The sequence below is a fragment of the Schistocerca gregaria genome, chromosome 5 (assembly GCF_023897955.1).
Source record: "Schistocerca gregaria isolate iqSchGreg1 chromosome 5, iqSchGreg1.2, whole genome shotgun sequence".
Lineage (NCBI taxonomy): Eukaryota > Metazoa > Arthropoda > Insecta > Orthoptera > Acrididae > Schistocerca > Schistocerca gregaria.
This window is the reverse complement of record NC_064924.1, coordinates 519,966,141-519,989,352: the sequence shown is the minus strand read 5'-3', so window position 1 is coordinate 519,989,352 and position 23,212 is coordinate 519,966,141. Positions and strand designations below refer to the sequence as shown.

Below are 23,212 nucleotides of genomic sequence, written 5' to 3'. Positions count from 1 at the left end.
TGCCTAGATGTACTGACACCACTTAATGAATTCCTTTGTTGAAGTTCTTGAAAGGAGTCCTCTAACAAACCCTTCACTGGGTGTGAAAATTGCTGACCTCCATCACATTCAGGTTCAAAGTGTGACATTGTGCTTAAATAGTCTGTGTTGACAACTGTGTCATTTGTCTTTGGTGTTGGGCTCCTTACTTCAGTTGTTTTTCAGCTGTGCAAACTTCCCTCTGCTTGTTGCTGAATGTTTTCTTAATTTTCACTTCTTCATTGTTATTAAACCACAGTTGGGTTGTACCATCCAAGTAAATATACACATCAGTGAGACACAACATGTCATGCCACTATTTGTGCTTCGTGACGCAACTGAATCCCTTCAAACTTTTTGCTGGATACTGGTCAGCATCTCCCACATATACTGCTAGATGTCTGGTGGACATATCACTTGGCAATTCTTTTGATTTCATTGGTGCCTTGACAATGTAGACCATAGGGGGAATGTACTATTTGTATTTGGGTTCCTGCCCATCAAGATGACTGGTTTTATGTAACCTTATTGCAGCCACTGTGGTTTTAATGTTTGAGATAACTGGATATCTCCACCAATCTGCATCACACACAATCCAGAATCAAATACATTATGAGGACTGGGTCATCAACAAGAACTTACACTTCATGCTGAAAGCACCTTTATTGTATGAGTAGAGAGTGGTCTTATTGATACATACATAGAACATTCTAGCAAATTATGATATTCCATATAGAAGTCCTGTGACATTCCATAAACCACAATGATAAATAATTGTTTGAGTTGTGAATCACACTAGTAGCACACACGTAATCAGTCTGTGAGTTTAAATACATACAGTACAGGAGACATACTCAGTTATGAAGGGAATGCTTCTCTGTGATCAGACAGTGTGAGACTGGAAAGATAAGGCTCAGGAGATTTGTTTTTGTACAAGGTTGGGAGGATAATTACGTTCTGTGAAGCCTTCAGTGAGACCTTCAGTATATTTCAAGAGGGAGTGCTCATCACTGCAGATGCAGCGACCACAGGTGGCTAGGGCAGCTGTCGAAGTGGAGGTATTGCTGGTGGTTAGTAGGTTTGGCATGGACGGAGGTACTGCTGTAGGTGAGGTGGAAGTCAACATCTATGAAGGTGGCTTGTTGGGATGAGTAGGACCAGGTGAAGCAAATGGGGGAGAAGTTGTTGAGGTTGTGGAGGAATGTGGATAGGGTATCCTCACCCTCAGTCCAGATTGCAGAGATGTCATCAATGAATCTGTACCAGGTGAGGGGTTTAGGATTCTGGGTTTTTAGGAAGGATTCCTCTAAGTGGCTCATGAATAGGTTGGCATTGGATGATGCCATGTGGGTGCCCATATACATACCTAGATCTGTTTGTAGGTAATGCCTTCAAAGGAGAAGTAATTGTGGGTGAGGACACACTTGGTCATGGCGACTAGGAAGAAGGTTGTTGGTTTGGAATCTGTTGGGCATTGGGAAAGGTAGTGTTCAATAGTGGTAAGGCCATGGGCATTAGGAACATTAGTATAAAGGGAGGTGGCATCAATAGTGATGAACAGGGCACTATGTGGTAAAGGGATAGGAACTGTGGAGAGTCAGTGGAGGAAATGGTTCCTATCTTTTATATAGAAGGGAAGGTTCCAGGTAATATATTGAAGGTGTTAGTCTATGAGAGCAGAGATTCTCTCAGTGGGGGCACAGTAACCAGCCACAATGAGGCATCCTGGGTGGTTAGGTTTATGGACTTTACGAAGCATATAGAAGGTAGGAATGTGGGGAATGGCAGGGGTGAGTAGAGAGATTGACTCTAGAGAGAGGTTCTGGAATGGGCCTAAGGATTTGAGTAGTGACTGGAGATCCTGCTAGATTTCCGGAATGGGGTCACTGTGGCAAGGTTTGTTTGTAGGTGGAAGTATCTGACTGCTGGAGGAGTCCTTTTGCCAGGTAATCCTTGCAGTTCAAAACAACAGTGATAGGGCCTTTGTCTGCAAGTAAGATTATAAGGCCAGGATCAGTTTTTAGATGGTGGACTGCAGTTTTTTCTGCAGATATAAGGTTAGTTTGCATGTTGAAGGCAGTACTTTTCTGTCCACCATCCCCATCATAATATCCCTTCCCTCCAAGCCCCAGCCTCTTCCTTACCCCCACCCAGTCGCCACTCCCATCGTGCACTGGTGCTGCTGCTCGCATTGTGGTTTCAGTTTCCTGAGTCTACGTTCATGTGTGTGTGTATGTGTGTGTGTGTGTGTGTGTGTGTGTGTGTGTGTGTGTGTGTGTGTGTATGTGTATGTGTGTGTTGTTGATGAAGGTATCCGTCTCCTCTATATGGTGAATAGCAACTTTCCTTTTCATAATATTGTTACATTCGATCCTAGATTTTCCGTTGTATTTTCTTTAGCTTTTTAAACATGTATCATTTTTTTATTTCTACTAGAAGAATAAGAAATTATTTAGATTGTGTGTGTGTGTGTATGTGCGAGTGTGCACCTGTCCTTTTTTTTTCCCCTAAGGGAAGTCTTTCTGCTCCCGGGATTGGAATGACTCCTTACCCTCTCCCTTAAAACCCACATCCTTTCATTTTTCCCTCTCCTTCCCTCTTTGCCTGACGAAGCAACTGCCAGTTGCGAAAGCTCGTAATTCTGTGTGTGTGTTTGTGTGTTTTGTTCATGTGCCTGTCTGCCGGCGCTTTCCCGCTTGGTAAGTCTTGGAATCTTTGTTTTTGATATATTTTTCCCATGTGGAAGTTTCTTTCTATTTTATTTACAAAATACTATATGTTTACTTTTAAATTTCAGGTTCCCTGGACAATTAAATGCTGATCTTCGCAAGCTTGCTGTAAATATGGTCCCATTTCCCCGTTTGCATTTTTTCATGCCTGGATTTGCTCCCTTGACATCACGTGGGTCTCAGCAGTACAGAGCTTTAACTGTACCGGAACTCACGCAGCAGATGTTTGATGCAAAAAATATGATGACAGCTTGTGACCCCAGACATGGTCGATATCTCACTGTGGCAGCCATCTTCAGAGGGCGCATGTCTATGAAAGAGGTGATGTTTATTTAATTAATTAACTTGCTTAGCTTGCTTTTACATATGTGTGTGCCTCCATTACAGTAAGTCAACAGAATGGTATCTGTCACTTGTATCACATTAAGAGTATAATTTCCCTTTTTAAACTGTAGCCAGAACTTATATCACAGGTGACTGCCAAAAATTGATAGGACTGAAATAGGTCTGTAACTAGAAGTTGATTTCACAGTCCCAGTCCAGATCCATAATGTAACACCTTCAGTCCACAGATCTGGGTTAGAGACTGCCTGCAAAGATATCTCATGTAAAATTAGATTGAATCAACATGGGATTCTCACTTGATGAGGGATGCACTGTCATACCTAGAGTTACTGCTTTTTATTATTTAGAGATTTGTATAATTACAGTGTTAGTTTATTGGTAGCATAATATTTTCATTTGTATAGTTACCTTCATCTGTAACAACAGATAAATGTTTATAATGCATTGTTACTTGTCATGCACCTTTAAAATGAACACAGATACTTCTATTGTAGCTATCAGGATTTCCAATCATGTAATCTAAATAAAATGGCAGTTTGTAAAAAGAGTGGCTAATGAGAGGAATTTTTGATTTTGTTTTTAAGTGATAGGAATTCTGAGTTTCTTGCTTTGTGTTTAATGGGAGCATAAGAAGACCTTTGCACCAGAGAACATAAATCCAATTTGAACTCTAGATAAGGTAGGAAAGTCTTCATGAAAATTATTTTTGTCTCTTCTATTGTTATTTTTTTGATCACAGTTCATTTGAAACTGACTTTTTTGATCAGCAACAAAAATCAGTAGGAGTAAATGTATTGAGAAGTGAGTGTTAGAACTTCAAGATCATTATAAATTCTCTGGCTGGTTCTCAAATTGACTAACTAGTACTTAAAGAGCTTTTATCTGCAGCATACAACCTATTACCTTCTTACAAGTCAAACATTCTCAATGATGGCAGGAAGCATAAGGAGTAAAAATAAACAAAATAGGTGTCCTGGATTCAATCAATGTTCTCACTACTCACTCCTTTTGTTGAATAAACACTTTTTTGCACCACCACAGGGGATAATTCTGCAAGACAACCAGGAATAAAAACATACAAAATAAGACAACACATTTGTCTTTAGCTGAACCCAGTGAGTTTATCTATACGTTGACTTCCTTTTCAAGAGTTATCCAACTAGACCCCAAGGAAATTTGCTCACAGTATTTCATGCAGAGTACAATTAGTAAGGTACACTTTGGGTGCTAAAGAAAGGTCATTTTTGGTTGTTTGAAATAGAGTATGCATCTTTGTGAAATTAAGATTTAAAGTGATTTTTTTGGAAATCAGTTATCGTTACTAGAAAAAGAGCAGCTAATAATGAAGCTTCAGGCTGATTTGGCAGTAGCACAAGAAGAATTACCACAATTGTGACCTAGAGTTTGCACTAGTAATGTTAAGAATGTTTCAGAAGACTGGATTACACTCAAGCTTTCCAAGTCAGTGAAATAGTATAGGTGGTGCTACAACACTAATAACTTCAGTGCTTTGGAGGCTGTAGACGAAGCAATCAAACTACCTAAGAAGTTCAGAAGTACACACATAGGTACAGGTACACTTGCCCCATGCTAGAAGTGTCACTTCATAATTCATAGGTTGGCACCAAACATTCCACACCCTGCTGCCAGAGGCACCTACATAGCGACCATGGCCATTGGCTGACAGCTGCCCTCCTCAGCTGAGGGGATGCTGCAAGTTATCATTAGTCCACTAAATGTTCTGTTATATGCCTCTCTCTGTCAGTGGTTTCAGGGTATTATTGACTTGGCTAAGGACTTGAATCTATCTGGATTGTACTTAGGGACTGCCTACAATTGTGGACTGATGCAACAGATATTAAGGTAGCAAATTAAGACTACTTCTACATCTACAGCTACATGGATACTTTGCAAATCACACGTATCCAGGAGTGGGTTCATCAAACCACCTTCACAATAATTCTCTATTATTCCACTGTCACACTGCATGCGGAAAAACAAACATTTACGTCTTTTTGAGCAAGCTCTGATTTCCCATACTTTATTATGATGATCATTTCTCCCTAAGTAGGTTGGCATCAACAAAATATTTTTGCATTCAGAGGAGAAAGTTGGTGATTGAAATTTCATGAGAAGATCCCGCTGCACTGAGAAATGTCTTTGCTTTAATGATGTCCATCCCAAATCTTGTATCATGTCCTTGGCACCTTCTCCTCTGTTTCTCAGTAATGCAAAATGTGCTGTCCTCCTTTGAACCACCTCAATGTAGTCTGTTCATTCTTTCTGGTAAGGATCCCCCAATGTGCAGCAGTACTCCAAAACTGGACAGAGAACACAGTGTAAGCAGTCTCTTTTGTAGATCTGTTACATTTTCTAAGTTTTCTGCCAATAAAATGCAGTCATTGGTTTGCCTTCCACACATAATTTTCTATGTGTTCTCTCCAATTTAAGTTGTTTGTAATTGTAATTCCTAGGTATTTAACTCAATTAGATTTGATTGACTTATTGTGTAACAGAAGTTTTACATATTTCCTTTAGCACTCATCACAGATGCTCTCTCAACTTCCATTATTTAAGATCAACTGCCAATTTGTGAACTATACAGGTATCTTATCTAAATCTTAGGTATCTTATCTAAATCTATTGTAGCATTATGTGGATGTTTGCCTGCAACCTATTAAAGAGGCCTATCGAAAGTTAAACAATAGTGCACTGGCTGTATAACTGTGTATTATTAGGGGGGGGGGGGGGGGGGGGGGAGAGTTGTGAACACCAAAAGTAAAGAACTATGAAATGCAACTGTTGGCTACATTATTTAAAGTAGTCGGTGTTGAAGTTCCACTCCCCATTATTCAGCCAGTTCCACAATGCAGTGCACTCATACCATGGACTATCAAAGAAGAAATAAAGCAGACAAATGTCACAGGCTGTCTTCATGAGAACTGGCAGACAAGTCAAGTGCCAGTTCCCCCAAGTACCAAGGACTAAAAGTTTTTTTTTTTTTTAAAAAAAAAAAAACGAGGGGGCTAATGTGGTTGCATCATGGGGATTGACATCACTGGTACTACCACAACAAGTGAGCACACTTGTCATTGACAATAAAGAACAGCCTTTGCTTCAGTCTGCATGTTTATCTTTCCCTGCAAAAGTACATAGTGCAAGTGTGGATAAATATTGTCCATTGTTAACTACACAGTTATCTATGAGAAAATTACCTATTCTATGGAATTTACCAAAGTGTCTCTCTCTGAGCTTTGTGATAAACCCTTGGTGAAGCATTCTGTGAAACATGTTACAATAAAGCTCAGAATATTTTAAGGATACAAAAACATTCTCACATGAGTGTGACTGATGCATCATCCCTCATTCTTTTACATCTGAATGCTTTTGGTAAGAGGTTGCTTGCACAGATAATTGCCAAAAGCATCCAATCTGAGCAAAGTAGTAGTCATCTTAGCTCAGTGATATCCATCATGTTTCCTAGGACTTAATTTTAGCAAATTTGTCCAAGTGACAAGAGCTTCAGTTTAGAAATTGTTCTGATTTAAATGGAAACTAGCAAAACTAAGTACTGCACATTGGACAAAGCCATGAGTATTAAAGAAAACACATTTAGTGTCTTTTAACCAAGTATAAGAAGTCTCATTAGTAAAAAGGATTGATTTGGAATATCTATACAGGAAAATAAAAGAGCAGATATAATATTAGAGATGTATTATGCTTATCAGCAGATTACATAGAAGTCGTTAAATTGAGCAGATATATACTGATGGATGCAAGATAATGTTATGCTTCTGTATAACCAGTAAGAAGAAAGTGAAAATGGCTATGAGTTTAAAAAAATTAAGTTTAAAAAAAGGTCCTTCAGCTAGATGACTATGCTGTGCTGCAGTGATGGATTAAGAAACACTGACAGTTTACAAGCCGCCAGCAAACACCTCTGGGTAACAATTGCAACCTGCATCCATTTTAACCTACATCTACATGAGTATCTTACAATTCACAATTAAGTGCCTGGCCAGAGAGGTCATTGAACCACTTTGAAGCAATTTCTCTACCGTTCCACTCTCAAACACATACTTGATAAACAAAAAATTAAATCTTTCTGTGTGAGCTTTGATTTCTCTTATTTTATTATGATTATTATTTTCCCTCCGTAGGTGGGCGCCAACAAACACTGAGGAGAAAGTTCGTGACTCAAACTTCATGAGATCATGTCACAACAAAATATGCCTTTGTTTTAATTATTATCACCCCAATTTGTGTATCATATCCGTGGCACTCTCTCCCCCGTTTCATGATAGTACAAGACAAGCTGTCTTTCTTTGAATTTTTTCAATGTCCTCCATGAATCCTATCTGATGCAGATCCCACACGGCATGGCAATACAGCAGAAGAGGGTGGCCAAGCATAGTGTAAACAGCCTCTTCAGAGAACCTGTTGCATTTTTGAAGTGTTCTGCCAATAAATCACTGTCTTTGGTTCACCCTCACCACAACATAATCTATGTGATCAATCCAATTTAAGTTATTCGTAATTGTAATAACTAAATATTTAGTTGAATTTACAGCCTTTACAGTTGTTTGATTTGCTGTGTAATTGAAATTTAATGGATTCCTCTTTGTGTTATGACTTCACTTTTCTCATTATTTAGAGTCAATTGCCAGTTTTCATGGCATACAGATACCTTATCTAAATCATTCTGCAACTGATTTTGACCTTTTGATGACTTTACTAGGCAGTAAATGACAGCATCATCTGCACAGAATATAGATGTATAAGTACAGCTGGCCTTACTTCTTGACAAAGAATTGAGACGGTTTTGAATAATGTGGTACTGTGGAAGATTCATCTGACCTATCAACTCACTCATGGAATGCACACTTCAGAGATTGCAATGCTTATTTAATTTTATTAATTAATTTGTTTCATATTCGAGTGATCTGTTTGTAAATACATCATAGAAAATGGAACACATCACTGGGAGTTCTGGTGGAAGAGTAATTTTCATTCCTATCATAAACCACCTGCACTTCATACAGGGATTAACAAGTTCCTGTCCTGTTGCATTCTTCCAAGGACAAGGAAAAACGGACTGACTGTATGCTTCAGTACATGCCCTAATTTCACTTATATTATTCTCAAAATGTTTTTATAAATACATTAATGCAATTTGCAGCAAGTGGTTGGAGTTTAAGGCCCGAATACCATCTTCACTTAGTTTCAGTGTCAACAGAGCACAGGTTCTCTGAGAAATTTGTCCACTTTTGACTTTGCACAATTAGGAAAATAAATAGTTAATGCTATCCCTCCTTCGAAGCTGCCAAAATATGTTGCCAGTACTGTATTGTTTCACTTCAGTATCGTGTCTTTTCAAGTTACGAAGCCATGACTGATGTGAGTGGACACACACTGTTGACGAGTGATTTGTTACACCTGTGGGGTGCACAAATGTCACCAGACATGCAAAAGTAACAGAGATGATGAGTAAGTTTAGAGATCGCTTCGGCAAAACTCCGCCTCACAAGGCACTCCTACTTGATTGGCAGAAATGTGGTTTCATTTCAGACAGCATCAAAAGCAAGCCACTTAGTGGTTATAAGATAATGTGAGAGGAAATGTGTGCCACTGTGGCTCAATGAACTGAGTGGTCTTTAATAAAATCCGTTTGCAAAAGAGCAACTGAACTTAGTTTTGCATGACCACATGAAAAAAGACTTAAGAATGAAAGAATTTAGACCAGTGTTTGTAAATGGATTTAGACCAATGTTTGTGACTGAATTACCTGATGACAGCATGGAGCAATGATGAATGTGCAATATATCATAGTTCACACAGGAGGGAAATTGATTTTTTGTCACATGAAAAATGTCATTATTAGTGAGAGTTGGAAAGGAATGTTATGATATAGACCAGAATGTAATCATGAAACTTCTTTATATCCTATTTTTTAAAAGTTACATGAATAGTAAACCATATTTTGACATGTTTCAAATGTGGTTAATACCACAGCTTAACTGAAAGGGAATCATAGATTCTATGTGGTTGCAGCAGGACTGACCTCTAGTACACACTGACTTTTGGTTATGCAAGTTCTTTGATAAGCAGTTTTGAGACTTCTGGATAGTATGTGGTTCAGAACCATCTCCATCCTCATTGAAACTGCCACCATGATCTTACCATACCAGACAACTCATTATGGGGAGTAATTAAATCCCCTGTAGCTCATTGTTGGTACATGGCTGATGATAAATTACTTGGAAGTGTTGATGAAGCATAACTTCGAAGATGTTCTGCAATATGTCAAGGAGGGCATGGAGACACACAGACCTCTGTGTAAAGCACAATAGCACACACACAGAGCTATTGGATGTATAGCTCTTATATGTCAGAACTCCAGTTCAAGATACTGTTTTGATAAAGAGACATGGGAACTTCTTAGACACACAGTAATTCAGGCATCAGTCTAATCCACTTGTGCCCATCTATCCACCATTGTCTAGTGTTATTGATTACAGAATAAAAGCTTCTCCACTGTACAATGATGTGTTGTTCATACTGTTCTAAGCAAAAGCTTCTGGGCAACAACAGTCTTGAGCCATCCACATCAGCAAGCATAACACTACAGTCTCATGTCTCAACAAGAATGAAATTGACAGTTAATCCGAATCTAAAAGTGATAGCAAAACACAGTTTAGTGACAAATGTGAATGCAACAAAATTATTTTTGTCCACTTAATCACACACTTGATGATTCACCTTTAGGACACAACTGTTAACTAGGGAAAGATCCAATAATACTGTCATTTTTGAGAGAACATATTGTGCAGAAAAATTCACAGACCGGAGGTTTGAAGTGTCATGATTTATTTTGTAAGTGAAATCCACAAAAATAAAAATACTGCATATCCTGTGTCAGATACACAAATATAATAAATGATCATCTATGTATGATTTTGATCTATTTTTATATTAATAAAAATGTCCATACAGCTTGATTTCTATTGCCTTAAAGACATTAATGCACAAAAATTGTACTGTTTTCATGCATTTCCATAAACTGTTCAGGCCAGTACCCATCTTTCCCTTTGTGGCTGACTTGGGATGAATTACTGTGCCAGAAAACACACATGAAAAGATGAACATTTCAGATTGTATATGCCTAGTCTGAAATTGTATTCAGGTTATGAAATATTACTGACTGTGTGACAGAAAACTATGTTGCCTGTTTTCAGTGGACAAGTAGTTATCAGAAATATAAGTAACACATTACCAAATTTCCTGTAAGAAGAGAGTTGTTTCATAGATGTATTGCTTTCAGGGTGTACTTACACTCCTGGAAATGGAAAAAAGAACACATTGACACCGGTGTGTCAGACCCACCATACTTGCTCCGGACACTGCGAGAGGGCTGTACAAGCAATGATCACACGCACGGCACAGCGGACACACCAGGAACCGCGGTGTTGGCCGTCGAATGGCGCTAGCTGCGCAGCATTTGTGCACTGTCGCCGTCAGTGTCAGCCAGTTTCCCGTGGCATACGGAGCTCCATCGCAGTCTTTAACACTGGTAGCATGCCGCGACAGCGTGGACGTGAACCATATGTGCAGTTGACGGACTTTGAGAGAGGGCGTATAGGGGGAATGCGGGAGGCCGGGTGGACGTACCGCCGAATTGCTCAACACGTGGGGCGTGAGGTCTCCACAGTACATCGATGTTGTCGCCAGTGGTCGTCGGAAGGTGCACATGCCAGTCGACCTGGGACCGGACCGCAGCGACGCACGGATGCACGCCAAGACCCTAGGATCCAACGCAGTGCCATAGGGGACCGCACTGCCACTTCCCAGCAAATTAGGGACACTGTTGCTCCTGGGGTATCGGCGAGGACCATTCGCAACCGTCTCCATGAAGCTGGGCTACGGTCCCGCACACCGTTAGGCCATCTTCCGCTCACGTCCCAACATAGTGCAGCCCGCCTCCAGTGGTGTCACGACAGGCGTGAATGGAGGGACGAATGGAGACGTGTCGTCTTCAGCGATGAGAGTGGCTTCTGCCTTGGTGCCAATGATGGTCGTATGCGTGTTTGGCGCCGTGCAGGTGAGCACCACAATCAGGACTGCATACGACCGAGGCACACAGGGCCAACACCTGGCATCATGGTGTGGGGAGCAATCTCCTACACTGGCCGTACACCTCTGGTGATCGTCAAGGGGACACTTAATAGTGCACGGTACATCCAAACTGTCATCGAACCCATCATTCTACCATTCCTAGACCGGCAAGGGAACTTGCTGTTCCAACAGGACAATGCACGTCCGCATGTATCCCGTGCCACCCAACGTGCTCTAGAAGGTGTAAGTCAACTACCCTGGCCAGCAAGATCTCCGGATCTGTCCCCCATTGAGCATGTTTGGGACTGGATGAAGCGTCGTCACATGTGGTCTGCACATCCAGCACAAACGCTGGTCCAACTGAGGCACCAGGTGGAAATGGCATGGCAAGCCGTTCCACAGGACTACATCCAGCATCTCTACGATCGTCTCCATTGGAGAATAGCAGCCTGCATTGCTGCGAAAGGTGGATATACACTGTACTAGTGCCGACATTGTGCATGCTCTGTTGCCTGTGTCTATGTGCCTGTGGTTCTGTCAGTGTGATCATGTGATGTATCTGACCCCAGGAATGTGTCAATAAAGTTTCCCCTTCCTGGGACAATGAATTCACGGTGTTCTTATTTCAATTTCCAGGAGTGTATTATAGATAGGCTATCTGTCCACCTCCAATGATTAAGCACTCAATCAGTCTGGTGAAAAACCATTCATGAAGCTACTAAATAAGTCTCATGATATAATAACATTGAAATTAAAAAATCTCATGGAACAATCTTCCCCCTATGAACCATGGACCTTGCCGTGGCTTGTGTGCCTCAACGATACAAATATCCGTACCGCAGGTGCAACCATAACAGAGGGGTATCTGTTGAGAGGCCAGACAAACGTGTGGTTCCTGAAGAGGGGCAGCATCCTTTTCAGTAGCTGCACGGGCAACAGTCTGGATGACTGACTGATCTGGCCTTGTAATGCTAACCAAAATGGCCTTGCTGTTGTGGTACTGCGAACGGCTGAAAGAAAGGGGAAACTACAGTCATAATTTTTCCCAAAGGCATGCAGTTTTACTGTACAAATAAATGATGATGGCATCCTCTTGGGTAAAATATTCCGGAGGTAAAATAGTCTCCATTTGGATCTCCAGACGGGGCTACTCAAGAGGACAAGGAGAAAGAAAACTGGCATTCTACGGATCAGAGCATGGAATGTCATATCATTTAATTGGGCAGGTAGGTTAGAAAATTTAAAAAGGGAAATGGATAAGTTAAAGTTAGATATAGTGGGAATTACTGAAGTTTGGTGGCAGGAGGAACAAGACTTTTGGTCAGGTGAATATAGGATTATAAATACAAAATCAAATAGGGGTAATGCAGGATTAGGTTCAGTAATGAATAAAAAAAATAGGAGTGAGGGTAAGCTACTACAAACAGCATAGTGAACGCATTATTGTGGCCAAGATAGACACGAAACCCATGCCTACTACAGTAGTACAAGTTTATATACCAACTAGCTCTGCAGATGACGAAGAAATTGATGAAATGTATGATGAGATACAAGAAATTATTCAGGTAGTGAAGAGAGATGAAAATTTAATAGTCATGAGTGACTGGAAAAGGAAGAGAAGGAAATGTAGTAGGTGAATACAGATTAGGGCTAAGAAATGAAAGATGAATCCGCTTGGCAGAATTTTGCACAGAGCATAAATTAATCATAGCTAACACTTGATTCAAGAATCATGAAAGAAGGTTGTATACATGGAAGAACCCTAGAGATACTAAAAGGTTTCAGATAGATTATATAATGGTAAGACAGAGATTTAGGAACCAGGTTTTAAATTGTAAGACATTTCCAGGGGCAGATGTGGACTCTGACCACAATCTATTGGTTATGAACTGTAGATTAAAACTGAAGAAACTGCAAAAAGGTGGGAATTTAAGATGGGACCTGGACAAACTGAAAGAACCAGAGGTTGTACAGAGTTTCAGGGAGAGCATAAGGGAACAATTGACAAGAATGTGGCGAAAGAAATACAGTAGAAGAAGAATGAGTAGCTTTGAGGGATGAAATAGTGAAGGCAGCAGAGGATCAAGTAAGTAAAAAGACGAGGGCTAGTAGAAATCATTGGGTAACAGAAGAGACACTGAATTTAATTGATGAAAGGAGAAAATACAAAAATGCAGTAAATGAAGCAGGCAAAAAGGAATACAAACGTCTCAAACATGATATCGAGAGGAAGTGAAAAATGGCTAAGCAGGGATGGCTAGAGGACAAATGTAAGGATGGAGAGGCTTATCGCACTAGGGGTAAGATAGATACTGCCTACAGGAAAATTAAAGAGACCTTTGCAGAAAAGAGAACCACTTGCACGAATATCAAGAGTTCAGATGGAAACCCAGTTCAAAGCAAAGAGGGGAAAGCAGAAAGGTGGAAGGAGTATATAGAGGGTCTATACAAGGGCGATGTACTTGAAGACAAAATTATGGAAATGGAAGAGGATATAGATGAAGATGAAATGGGAGATATGATACTGCGTGAAGGTTTGACAGAGCACTGGAAGACCTAAGTCAAAACAAGGCCCCGGGAGTACACAACATTCCATTAGAACTACTGACGGCCTTCGGAGAGCCATTCCTGACAAAAATCTACCATCTGGTGAGCAAGATGTATGAGACAGGTGTAATTCCCTCAGACTTCAAGAAGAATATAATAAGTCCAATCCCAAAGAAAGTAATTGTTGACAGATGTGAAAATTACTGAACTATCAGTTTAATAAGTCACAGCTGCAAAATACTAACGTGAATTCTTTACAGACAAATGGAAAAAATGGTAGAAGCTGACCTCGGGGAAGATCAGTTTGGATTCTGTAGAAACGTTGGAACATGTGAGGCAATACTGACCCTACGACTTATCTTAGAAGAAAGATTAAGAAAAGGCAAACCTACGTACCTAGCATAAGTAGACTTAGAGAAAGCTTTTGACAATGTTGACTGGAATACTCTCTTTCAAATTCTGAAGGTGGCAGGGGTAAAATACAGGGAGTGAAAAGCTATTTACAATTTGTACAGAAACCAGATAGCAGAAACCAGAGTCAAAGGGACATGAAAGGGAAGCAGTGGTTGGGAAGGGAGTGAGACAGGGTTGTAGCCTATCCCCAATGCTATTCAATCTGTATATTGAGCAAGCAATAAAGGAAACAAAAGAAAAGTTTGGAGAAGAAATAAAAACTTTAAGGTTCACCGATGACATTGTAATTCTGTCAGAGGCAGCAAAGGACTTGGAAGAGCAGTTGAATAGAATGGACAGTGTCTTGAAAGGAGGATATAAGATGAACATCAACAAAAGCAAAATGAGGATAATGGAATGTAGTCGAATTAAGTTGGGTGATGCTAATGGAATTAGATTAGGAAATGAGACACTTGAAGTAGTGAAGGAGTTTTGCTATTTGGGGAGCAAAATAACTGATGATGGTCGAAGTAGAGAGGATATAAAATGTAGACTGGCAATGGCAAGGAAAGCGATTCTGAAGAAGAGAAATTTGTTAACATTGAGTATAGAATTAAGTGTCAGGAAGTCGTTTCCCAAAGTATTTGTATGGAGTGTAGCCATGTATGGAAGTGAAACATGGACGATAAATAGTTTGGACAAGAAGAGAATAGAAGCTTTTGAAATGTGTTGCTACAGAAAAATGCTAAAGATTAGATGGGTAGATCACATAACTAATGAGGAGGTACTGAATAGGATTGGGGAGAAGAGGAGTTTGTGGCACAACTTGATTAGAAGAAGGGATCGGTTGGTAGGACATGTTCTGAGGCACCAAGGGATCACCAATTTAGTACTGGAGGGCAGTGTGGAGGGTAAAAATCGTAGAGGGAGACCAAGAGATGAATACACTAAGCAGATTCAGAAGGATGTAGGCTGCAGTAGGTGCTGGGAGATGAAGAAGCTTGCACAGGATAGAGCAGCATGGAGAGCTGCATCAAACCAGTCTCAGGACTGAAGACCACAACAACAACAACAACAACAACATGAAACAGTAACAGTGGAGTTTAAAAGCTTTCAATGTGGCTCAAAATAAATGCCAATACATGAATGATATTACAGACAATCAGTATATTTCATTCACTGGGCAGTGTATCATGATGCTTTTTTATTACAAAAATACTATAAAGGAAAACAGTATCACTGATGGCTTTCATCCCTCACATGCAATGGAACAGTATTATAATCTGGACAGACAATGTGCAATCCAAAAATATCTACTTTTGTAAGATCAAATTTGTTTATTCCTTTATTTAGTAAAATGAAGAATGCATACACTACATTACATATTAAGAATTTATAGCTATGAAGGGATACTGAACTACTTCTATGTACTGAAAGTGACACATAACAATCAGAATTAGATACCAAAATTGCATCATAAACTATTGGAGGATAAGCCAGCTTTAAATCTCCGCAGATCTGTATCAAGTGTTAATTCACATACTGTCCTCAAATTCTGAAACTAATTTTACATTTGCAGTGTTCCTCATGCCGGTGACAAATCTTAGAGTGATAGAAGGAGACACAACAGAAAACACCCAAGAAATGCTCAGCACAAGGTGAAGCAGGAAACTGTGGTAGCTCTGGCTTAGGTAGATGCTTAGATACAGGCCATTAAGCACATTAGGTGACAATGATACACAACTCTGTTAGGGATGCAGTACACATGTCTGAAGCACCCAAAGAGTTAAACCTAAAACAGATGAATTTCAGTGCTAGTATTTCTGGATACAAGTTCAGTGTATTAAACACTATACCACCTTACACAGTAAAATTTTGACCTCCATTGTGACTGGTTTTAGTACTTTCATGACACTTTAATTTCATAGTTACATAATTAGTAGCATATCTGATCATGTGTGACTGCTTTGCTGAAATCTCTCTGTTGGAATAACCAAACTAGTTGTCCTTTTGCAATGTGTTGCAAGATACAGAATTGCTACAATGTGAATTCTCCTTCTGGTGTGTGTGTGTGTGTGTGTGTGTGTGTGTGTGTGTGTGTGTTTTCAAGGCAAACATTATCATGTATTTTGTTGACTGCAGCAGCTGTGCTTTCATCATTCAGATTCATACATAATTATATTTTTTCTTCTTTTATTTTCTTGATTTAGTCAAATAATCAGTTTCTCACATAAATATGAGGGCTGTTCAGAAAGTATCTACTTTTATTTCTAAAGTTAATCTTTGCTCAGATACAATTGATTGGCACTAGTCATCTTCAAAGTAGTCCCCTTTAGCTTCTACACGCCTCTCATAATGCTGCTAATATTGCTGGAAAGCCTCCTTTGATATGGAGCACAGCTGCTCCATCAAATTCTGAATAATGTCTTCCCTGTTCTGAAATCTGGCCCCTTTTGGAGTCATTTTGAGTTTAGTGAAAAGCCAGGAGTCACTCAGTGCAAAGTGAGGAGAATAGAGAGGCTGACAAACCATAGTCATGCTGCGTTTGGTCAAAAAATTAACTTAGAATGATGAGTGGGTGCATTATTGTGATGAAGGTGCCAACTGCCTGGTGCCCACAAATCCAGCCTTTGAACCTCACTACTTACTGCTTCATGAAGGCAACACAGAACCTTTTGACAGTCCTCTTTATTGACAAGAGTACCTTCTGCATTGTACTCAAGATGGGCCACACCATCTGAGTCAAAAAAGACAGTTAGAATGACTTTCACATTACTGTGGACCTGTCTTGCTTTTTTAGGTCTCAGGGATGATGCATGCTTCCATTATAATGACTGAAACTTTGTTTCTGGGCTGTACCCATTAACACAGGACTCATCCCAGTGATCACTGTGTTAAGTCAGTTAGGATGGCTGTTCAGAGTATCCAGCATGTCCTGTGTGATCTTTGAATAAAGGTGCTTCTGCTCGGTTGTTAGCAGCTTTGGCACAAATTTTGGTATGATCCTTCTGAGGTTCAGATGTCCTGTTAAAATGGAATGAATGGAGCCAATACTAATTTTAACCTCGACTGCAAGTTCTCTGATCTTGCTTTGTCAATCCTGCATCACTAGGATCCTTACATGATCAATAACAACGTCACTTAGAAATGTTGGAAGGCCTACCTGAAAGTGCTTCACTTGCCACTGATGAGTGGCCATCTTTGAAGTGTTTGTACTACTCCTTTATCTGTGTGGTACCCATTGCTTTGTCCCTGGCACTTGTCAAATCTTGCAGACTGTTTCAATGTGAGAATAGCCATGCTTAAAACAAAACTTGGTGCAGTAATGTTGTTCCACTTTTTCTGTCATTTTGATCACACCACAAAATTCGAAAAATACCACTTACATGTTTTCATGTGTCAGTGGCTACTCAGCAACCAGTTCTTTCCACTGTAAAAAATCAGGCATGCTCACTACATGTGCCTACATACATAGATAGTGCATGGACCCTGATACCATTGTTCGTTTCAACAAAAATAAAATAAGGTCAGACTCTTTTTGAACAGCTGTCATACTTTTGTTTATTTGGACAAACATGTAATGGTTTATAATTTCCTGTTTTTTTGTTGTTTCCTCCCCCCTCCCCCCCCCCCCCCCCCCCCCATGAGCAGGAGATAGATTCATACTAACTGTCAAAAGCTTTCCACTTCACACTCAATATGTACAAGAATGTAATTGTTGTCTTCAATATCCATACAATGGAATGATATACGAGAGTAATCCCAAAAGTAAGGTCACCTATTTCTTTAGAAGTACATAGACCTGTTTATTTCTACAATGGTTTACATCAGTTTGCAGCTTGAACATTTAGCTATTTTTCAACATAATCGCTATTACTGTCAATGCATTTTTGTAGATGCTGTGGCAGTTCTTGTATGCCCATGTCATACCAGCTTGCACCATGCTGTTCAGAAAGTTATGAACCTCTTCTTTCACCTCATAGTCAGAACTGAATCACTTTCCGGCCAAATGTTATTTTAACCTAGGGAACAGGTGATAGTCGCTGGGCACCAAGTCAGGACTGTAGGGTAGGTGGGTGATTACACTCCACTGAAACTGTTGCAGGAGAGCAACGGTTTGCCGAGCGATGTGTGGGCGAGTGTTGTCATGGAGAATGTGTACGCCCTTGCTCAGCATTCCTCTTCTCTGCTTCTGAATTGCCCATCTGAGTTTTCCAGGGTCTCACAGTACCTGTCAGCATTAATTGTGGTCCTAGTGATTCAGCTCCGACAAGAAGATGAAAGAAGAAGTTCATAACTTTCTGAACAGCATGGCGGCGAGCTGGTATGACACGGGCATACAAAAACTGCCACAGTGTCTACAAAAATGCATCAAGAGAAATGGTGATTATGTCAAAACATTACTAAATGTTCAAGCTGTAACCTGATGTAAACCAATGTAGAAATAAACAGGTCTATGTACTTATAAAAAAAAAAAGGAGACCTTACTTTTGGGATTATCCTCGTAGTTACCAGGTCTCCCTTAGCACTGTACAGTATATTGGTAACCCTGTGCAGCACTTGTTGTGGTATCAGGATTTCTGATGAGTTATGCCATCTGCCACACATCACACAAGGAGTATCTCAAGCAAAATACTAAAATACGAAACGAGTATCAAAATACATTTAAAAAAGAATATTACCCATGTATAAGTAACGTAGCTCTCTAGATTACTAGCACATTTTTATTCCTTTCAATTATTACAAAATGGTCAATACAATTACTTAACACAAGATTTCTGATTTATTGACAACTAGGTACAAAAATTTTTGCACCACCTTTAATGAATATGCGAAATTTTCCCAAACTTAATTTTGTCAAATTCCATACCATGTCACTCTGTAATTATATTCCATTCAGATTCATTCTGTTCCTTCTTTTGACACAACCTGACAGAAGTTAGGTCCATAATGTTTATACATTAGGCCTGTATTAACATTATACTAGATATATGGCTTGAGATCACACAGGGTGTATTCAGCTGGTGGTTTGTAGGCTTTTGGTTAAAAAACAGTATTTATTTCAGTACTTGTTATATCCCACAGTACTTATCATGAATACACAACAATTTTATTTATTTATTTATTCATCATACCCATAGACAAAATACACTGTATCAATCAGGTGCAGTTAGGTCTATATTACACACACACTGCTGAGAATAAACTTTTTCTAAGCATTTAGCGAATTATGATTTTCTACAATAATATTCTAGGTCTATTTCATGGCAAATTATGATTGCCTTTTATATCATTTATGTTAAGTGACATTTCTTTTGATATAGTAATTGCATTGCAAATTGTCCTACAATTTAACAGTAGTGCATATGAAATCATTAATGATATAGTAACTGTTTTCTATTAAATAAGGTCTGAGAGATTTTTTAAAAATATTCTTATCGTTTATCACTCTCAAGTTTGAAAGTAGTTTTTCTAGGGCTTTTGGACCTACATATGATGCCATTGTTTTGTATTTCATGCAATTTTGTATTGGCTCATGGAAGAGGACCCATTTCTTTGTGTCGTGGCTGTGTTGTGTCTTGTTATTTTGAGTGTCAGGAGAATATTTTAATTTTGTCCAACACAGGAGCTCGTGTAGGTCAGTGATGGCCATGGTATGCCAAACTTCACACAGCTGAGTGTGCAAACCAAGGCTTTTCATTAAATGCTTTTGCTCAATCCTTCCCAGAAGTACTTGGTACAACATGACATTTAATTTAGTTGTATGAACACATGGGGTCCGGTCTTTTGGATATGCCCAAATGGCCAGACATCACACATTCATATAATGAATTTGCCTCAATAGGCAATGAATCCACAACCTTCAGTGCAGATGCAGATTTATGTTTGACCTCCACCAGGAATCTAAAATTAGTGAGCAAGGAGGACATGGATGGAGACTGTGGATAGGTAGTGATATGTGGGAGTGAGTCAGCTGGGGAGCATGCTGAGATAGTCCATGTACTTGTGGTAAATTCTGTGTCTAGCCAGCATGATGGTTAATGCAACTGCTTTGTACACAGAAAATCCTGGGCTTGAGTCATGGTCCTACATACATTTTCACTCATCACTGCTGGTTATGCATAAAGCACTGATGCAACTGATATCATTAGTTCCTTCCATTTTATTTCTCTCCCTCCACCTTCAGTTTACATAATTTCATTTAATATTGTGGGGTAGCATTTTCAGTTGGTGCAACTCTCTTCAGTTCAGCAGAATAATGATGTCAGCACTGTTTACCCTTCACTATTTGTTTATGGTATGAAGGACAGTCACAGGTCCAGGGAGTGTTTGCACAAAAGAAGCAGTCTACCATTACAAGTGTTTAAACTTGAATGGGAATGACAGAAGAGAGGGATGAGAATTCTCAGGATATATTATGCAGTTGCACAAGTAAGGGGTATCACAAAGTTGCTAGGAAGCTATATTACAATACCATGCAGAAAGAATTTAAAGGTTTAATTGACAATGAAAGAGCAAAGAATTACAATGATTGAAAGATGGGATTCATTGTTCAGTACATTAAGGAGTACTTTGTGCTAAATTTGCAGCCATGCAGCTTGTGAAGATATTGCTAAATAGCAAAATATCTGAAGTGTACATACTGCTCCACTGTCAGTTTCAGCTATTTTCAGTGAAACTGAATGAAGAGTATGAATATTTTATATATTACTGCAAAGTACGTTGGTTAAGTCAAGGGGTAAGCCTGGAATTATATTTCAATTTAAAACTCACTTTTGTTGCATTTATGAAGGAAAAAGTGCATTTTAGATGGACTTGACTACACACATCCAATAGTAAGACACTGAAAGATGAGGAACAACTTCCGGATTTGGTGGAGATACATCTGAAAAGAAAATAATATTATAGAAAAGGAACATTTTGACAAACACGATTCAGTTACATAAGCTCACTGTCGTTATAAAAGGACTTGATGTTTGAAGAATTCATTGTGGCCTTGAAAGAATTACAAAGATAGTTCCCCAAATATTTTGAGGACACTGTCAATCTTACGTCTGATTTTGAACTCTTTTTGAGACCATTTGTTGTTTCAGATAGAAGCACCCCTGTGCATGTGCAGATGTAAATGATTGACCTGCAAGGTAATTCCCAATTTAATGACAAATCCTTTTACAGTACAACTGTCCAGGATATCTACATTGCATCCCTCAGAGTTTCTACATCTCTGTAATGAGATGATTGACATATTTGTATCACAGGCTTTTTTTTTTCAATCATGAAACTAAACAAGTCACACTTACATGACAATGTAAGTGTGAAACTCTTTGAAATTGTCTGTGACTGTCTGTGTGCCAACAGTCTGCATCACATAAAAAATATATTATGTCTTCAGCATGCCAAAAATAAATAATACTGAAAATTTGTTCTGTTTGTGGTCTACATTGTTGGGAAACCTGAAAATAAAACCAAGTTATATGTAGTGCAATTTAAATATGGCACATTCAGTTTCCCCCTCTGCCTCTGCTCCTGTTCACACTGTTTGGCATTGCAGTGGGGGAAATGTGCTGTGAATGCAAGTGCTCTGGCACTCTTGCCAGTGCCCGGCCTGCAAGCAGAAATCTTGGCTGCTTCTGATATATGCTAAACAATGTTAGTGTCTTACGAAATTTAACAGCTGGCCTATGTTATCCTCTACATTTAAGGTTGGCTATCATCCTTATTCCCCCTTTTTTGTAGTTTGAATATTCTATTGATGTTTGTTTTTGAGGTGTCTCCCAAAAAAAACTATACCATAATGTTGAATGGATTAGTGTGCAGCACATCATTTTCATAATATTTGTGTCTTTGAGTTAGCTAATTTTACCACTTATATGTTCAATGTGTTTATCCTAATTTACATTTTCATTATTTATTTTCAAACTAATTTAGCACAGTTGTAGTTTCCTGCTATACACTCACATATGCAAATATTGATTTCTTCATGGTGAGGTTTTTTAGTTTTAAATGGCATGTTTTGGATAGGTTGACTTCTCATCATCTTTCATCAATATTCATTAGTAATAGGCATCAACTTGAATATTTGAGAAAGCTATCAGTACATAATACAAGATCTCTGTTCATAGTGCACAACACAACTGACAATAAAACAGTGTTTATTAAAATAGTTCCTGATGTATGATGAACCAGATAATATGCGTGACGGTGTTTGCAGGTGGATGAACAAATGCTGAATGTCCAGAACAAGAACAGCAGTTATTTTGCTGAGTGGATTCCAAACAATGTTAAGACTGCAGTGTGTGACATACCACCTCGTGGACTTAAAATGTCAGCAACATTTATTGGGAATTCCACAGCTATACAAGAGCTCTTTAAACGTTTAGGGGAACAGTTTTCAACAATGTTCAAACGCAAAGCTTTCCTTCATTGGTACACAGGTGAAGGTATGGATGAGATGGAATTTACTGAGGCTGAATCAAACATGAATGATTTAATTAGTGAATATCAGCAGTATCAGGAAGCAACAGCTGAAGAAGAGGGAGAATTTGATGAAGAGGAGGAAGGAGAAGGAGAAGAAGCATAAATCCAAATTTTCATGGCAGTAAATGCTGTACTTAATTAATTCTGAGTTTTTAGTGTTGCTCAAAGAAATTGAAATCTGTTAACTTGTTACTGAAGATCTGCAGAAATAAACACTGAATTTTTTACCATAGTATTTCATTTGTATCATTATATGTGTTAGACACAAGAATGCAGTTTCGCCATTCAAAGTGTGTGTCTGGAGAGTTAATGGTGTATTTATGATTTAGGTGTTGCATTGCAGCTAATAAAGCTTTTTGTGCTCAACAATTAGAATCTTCTGCATAAAAGAGACAACATGAATCTTCTGCATAAAACAGACAACACACAGAGCAATCACAACAAGGCAGTTCATTTCTCAATTTATGTTTACATGTTTTTTGCCAGTAACTATTTTTGTTTCCAGCAATCCTCAGACATCCTTGTTCCTGCAGTCCACCCATCTCTGTGAAAGGGAATACTACTGACTATTCCATTTTCATATTTGTACC

General features: G+C 39.1%; 1 protein-coding gene across 1 annotated transcript in view; it reads left to right on the top strand.

The window, feature by feature from the left end:
* The window catches only part of LOC126272768 (tubulin beta chain), a 98,536-nt gene extending 75,687 nt beyond the window's left edge, over nucleotides 1–22,849 (top strand). Inside the window, exons 5-6 of the mRNA XM_049975905.1 lie at nucleotides 2,816–3,068; nucleotides 22,357–22,849. Of these exons, the coding sequence (XP_049831862.1) occupies nucleotides 2,816–3,068; nucleotides 22,357–22,725 (622 nt within the window). The 3' untranslated portion in view covers nucleotides 22,726–22,849. The remainder of the gene's footprint in view (nucleotides 1–2,815; nucleotides 3,069–22,356) is intronic.
* Nucleotides 22,850–23,212: the final 363 nt, after the last annotated feature.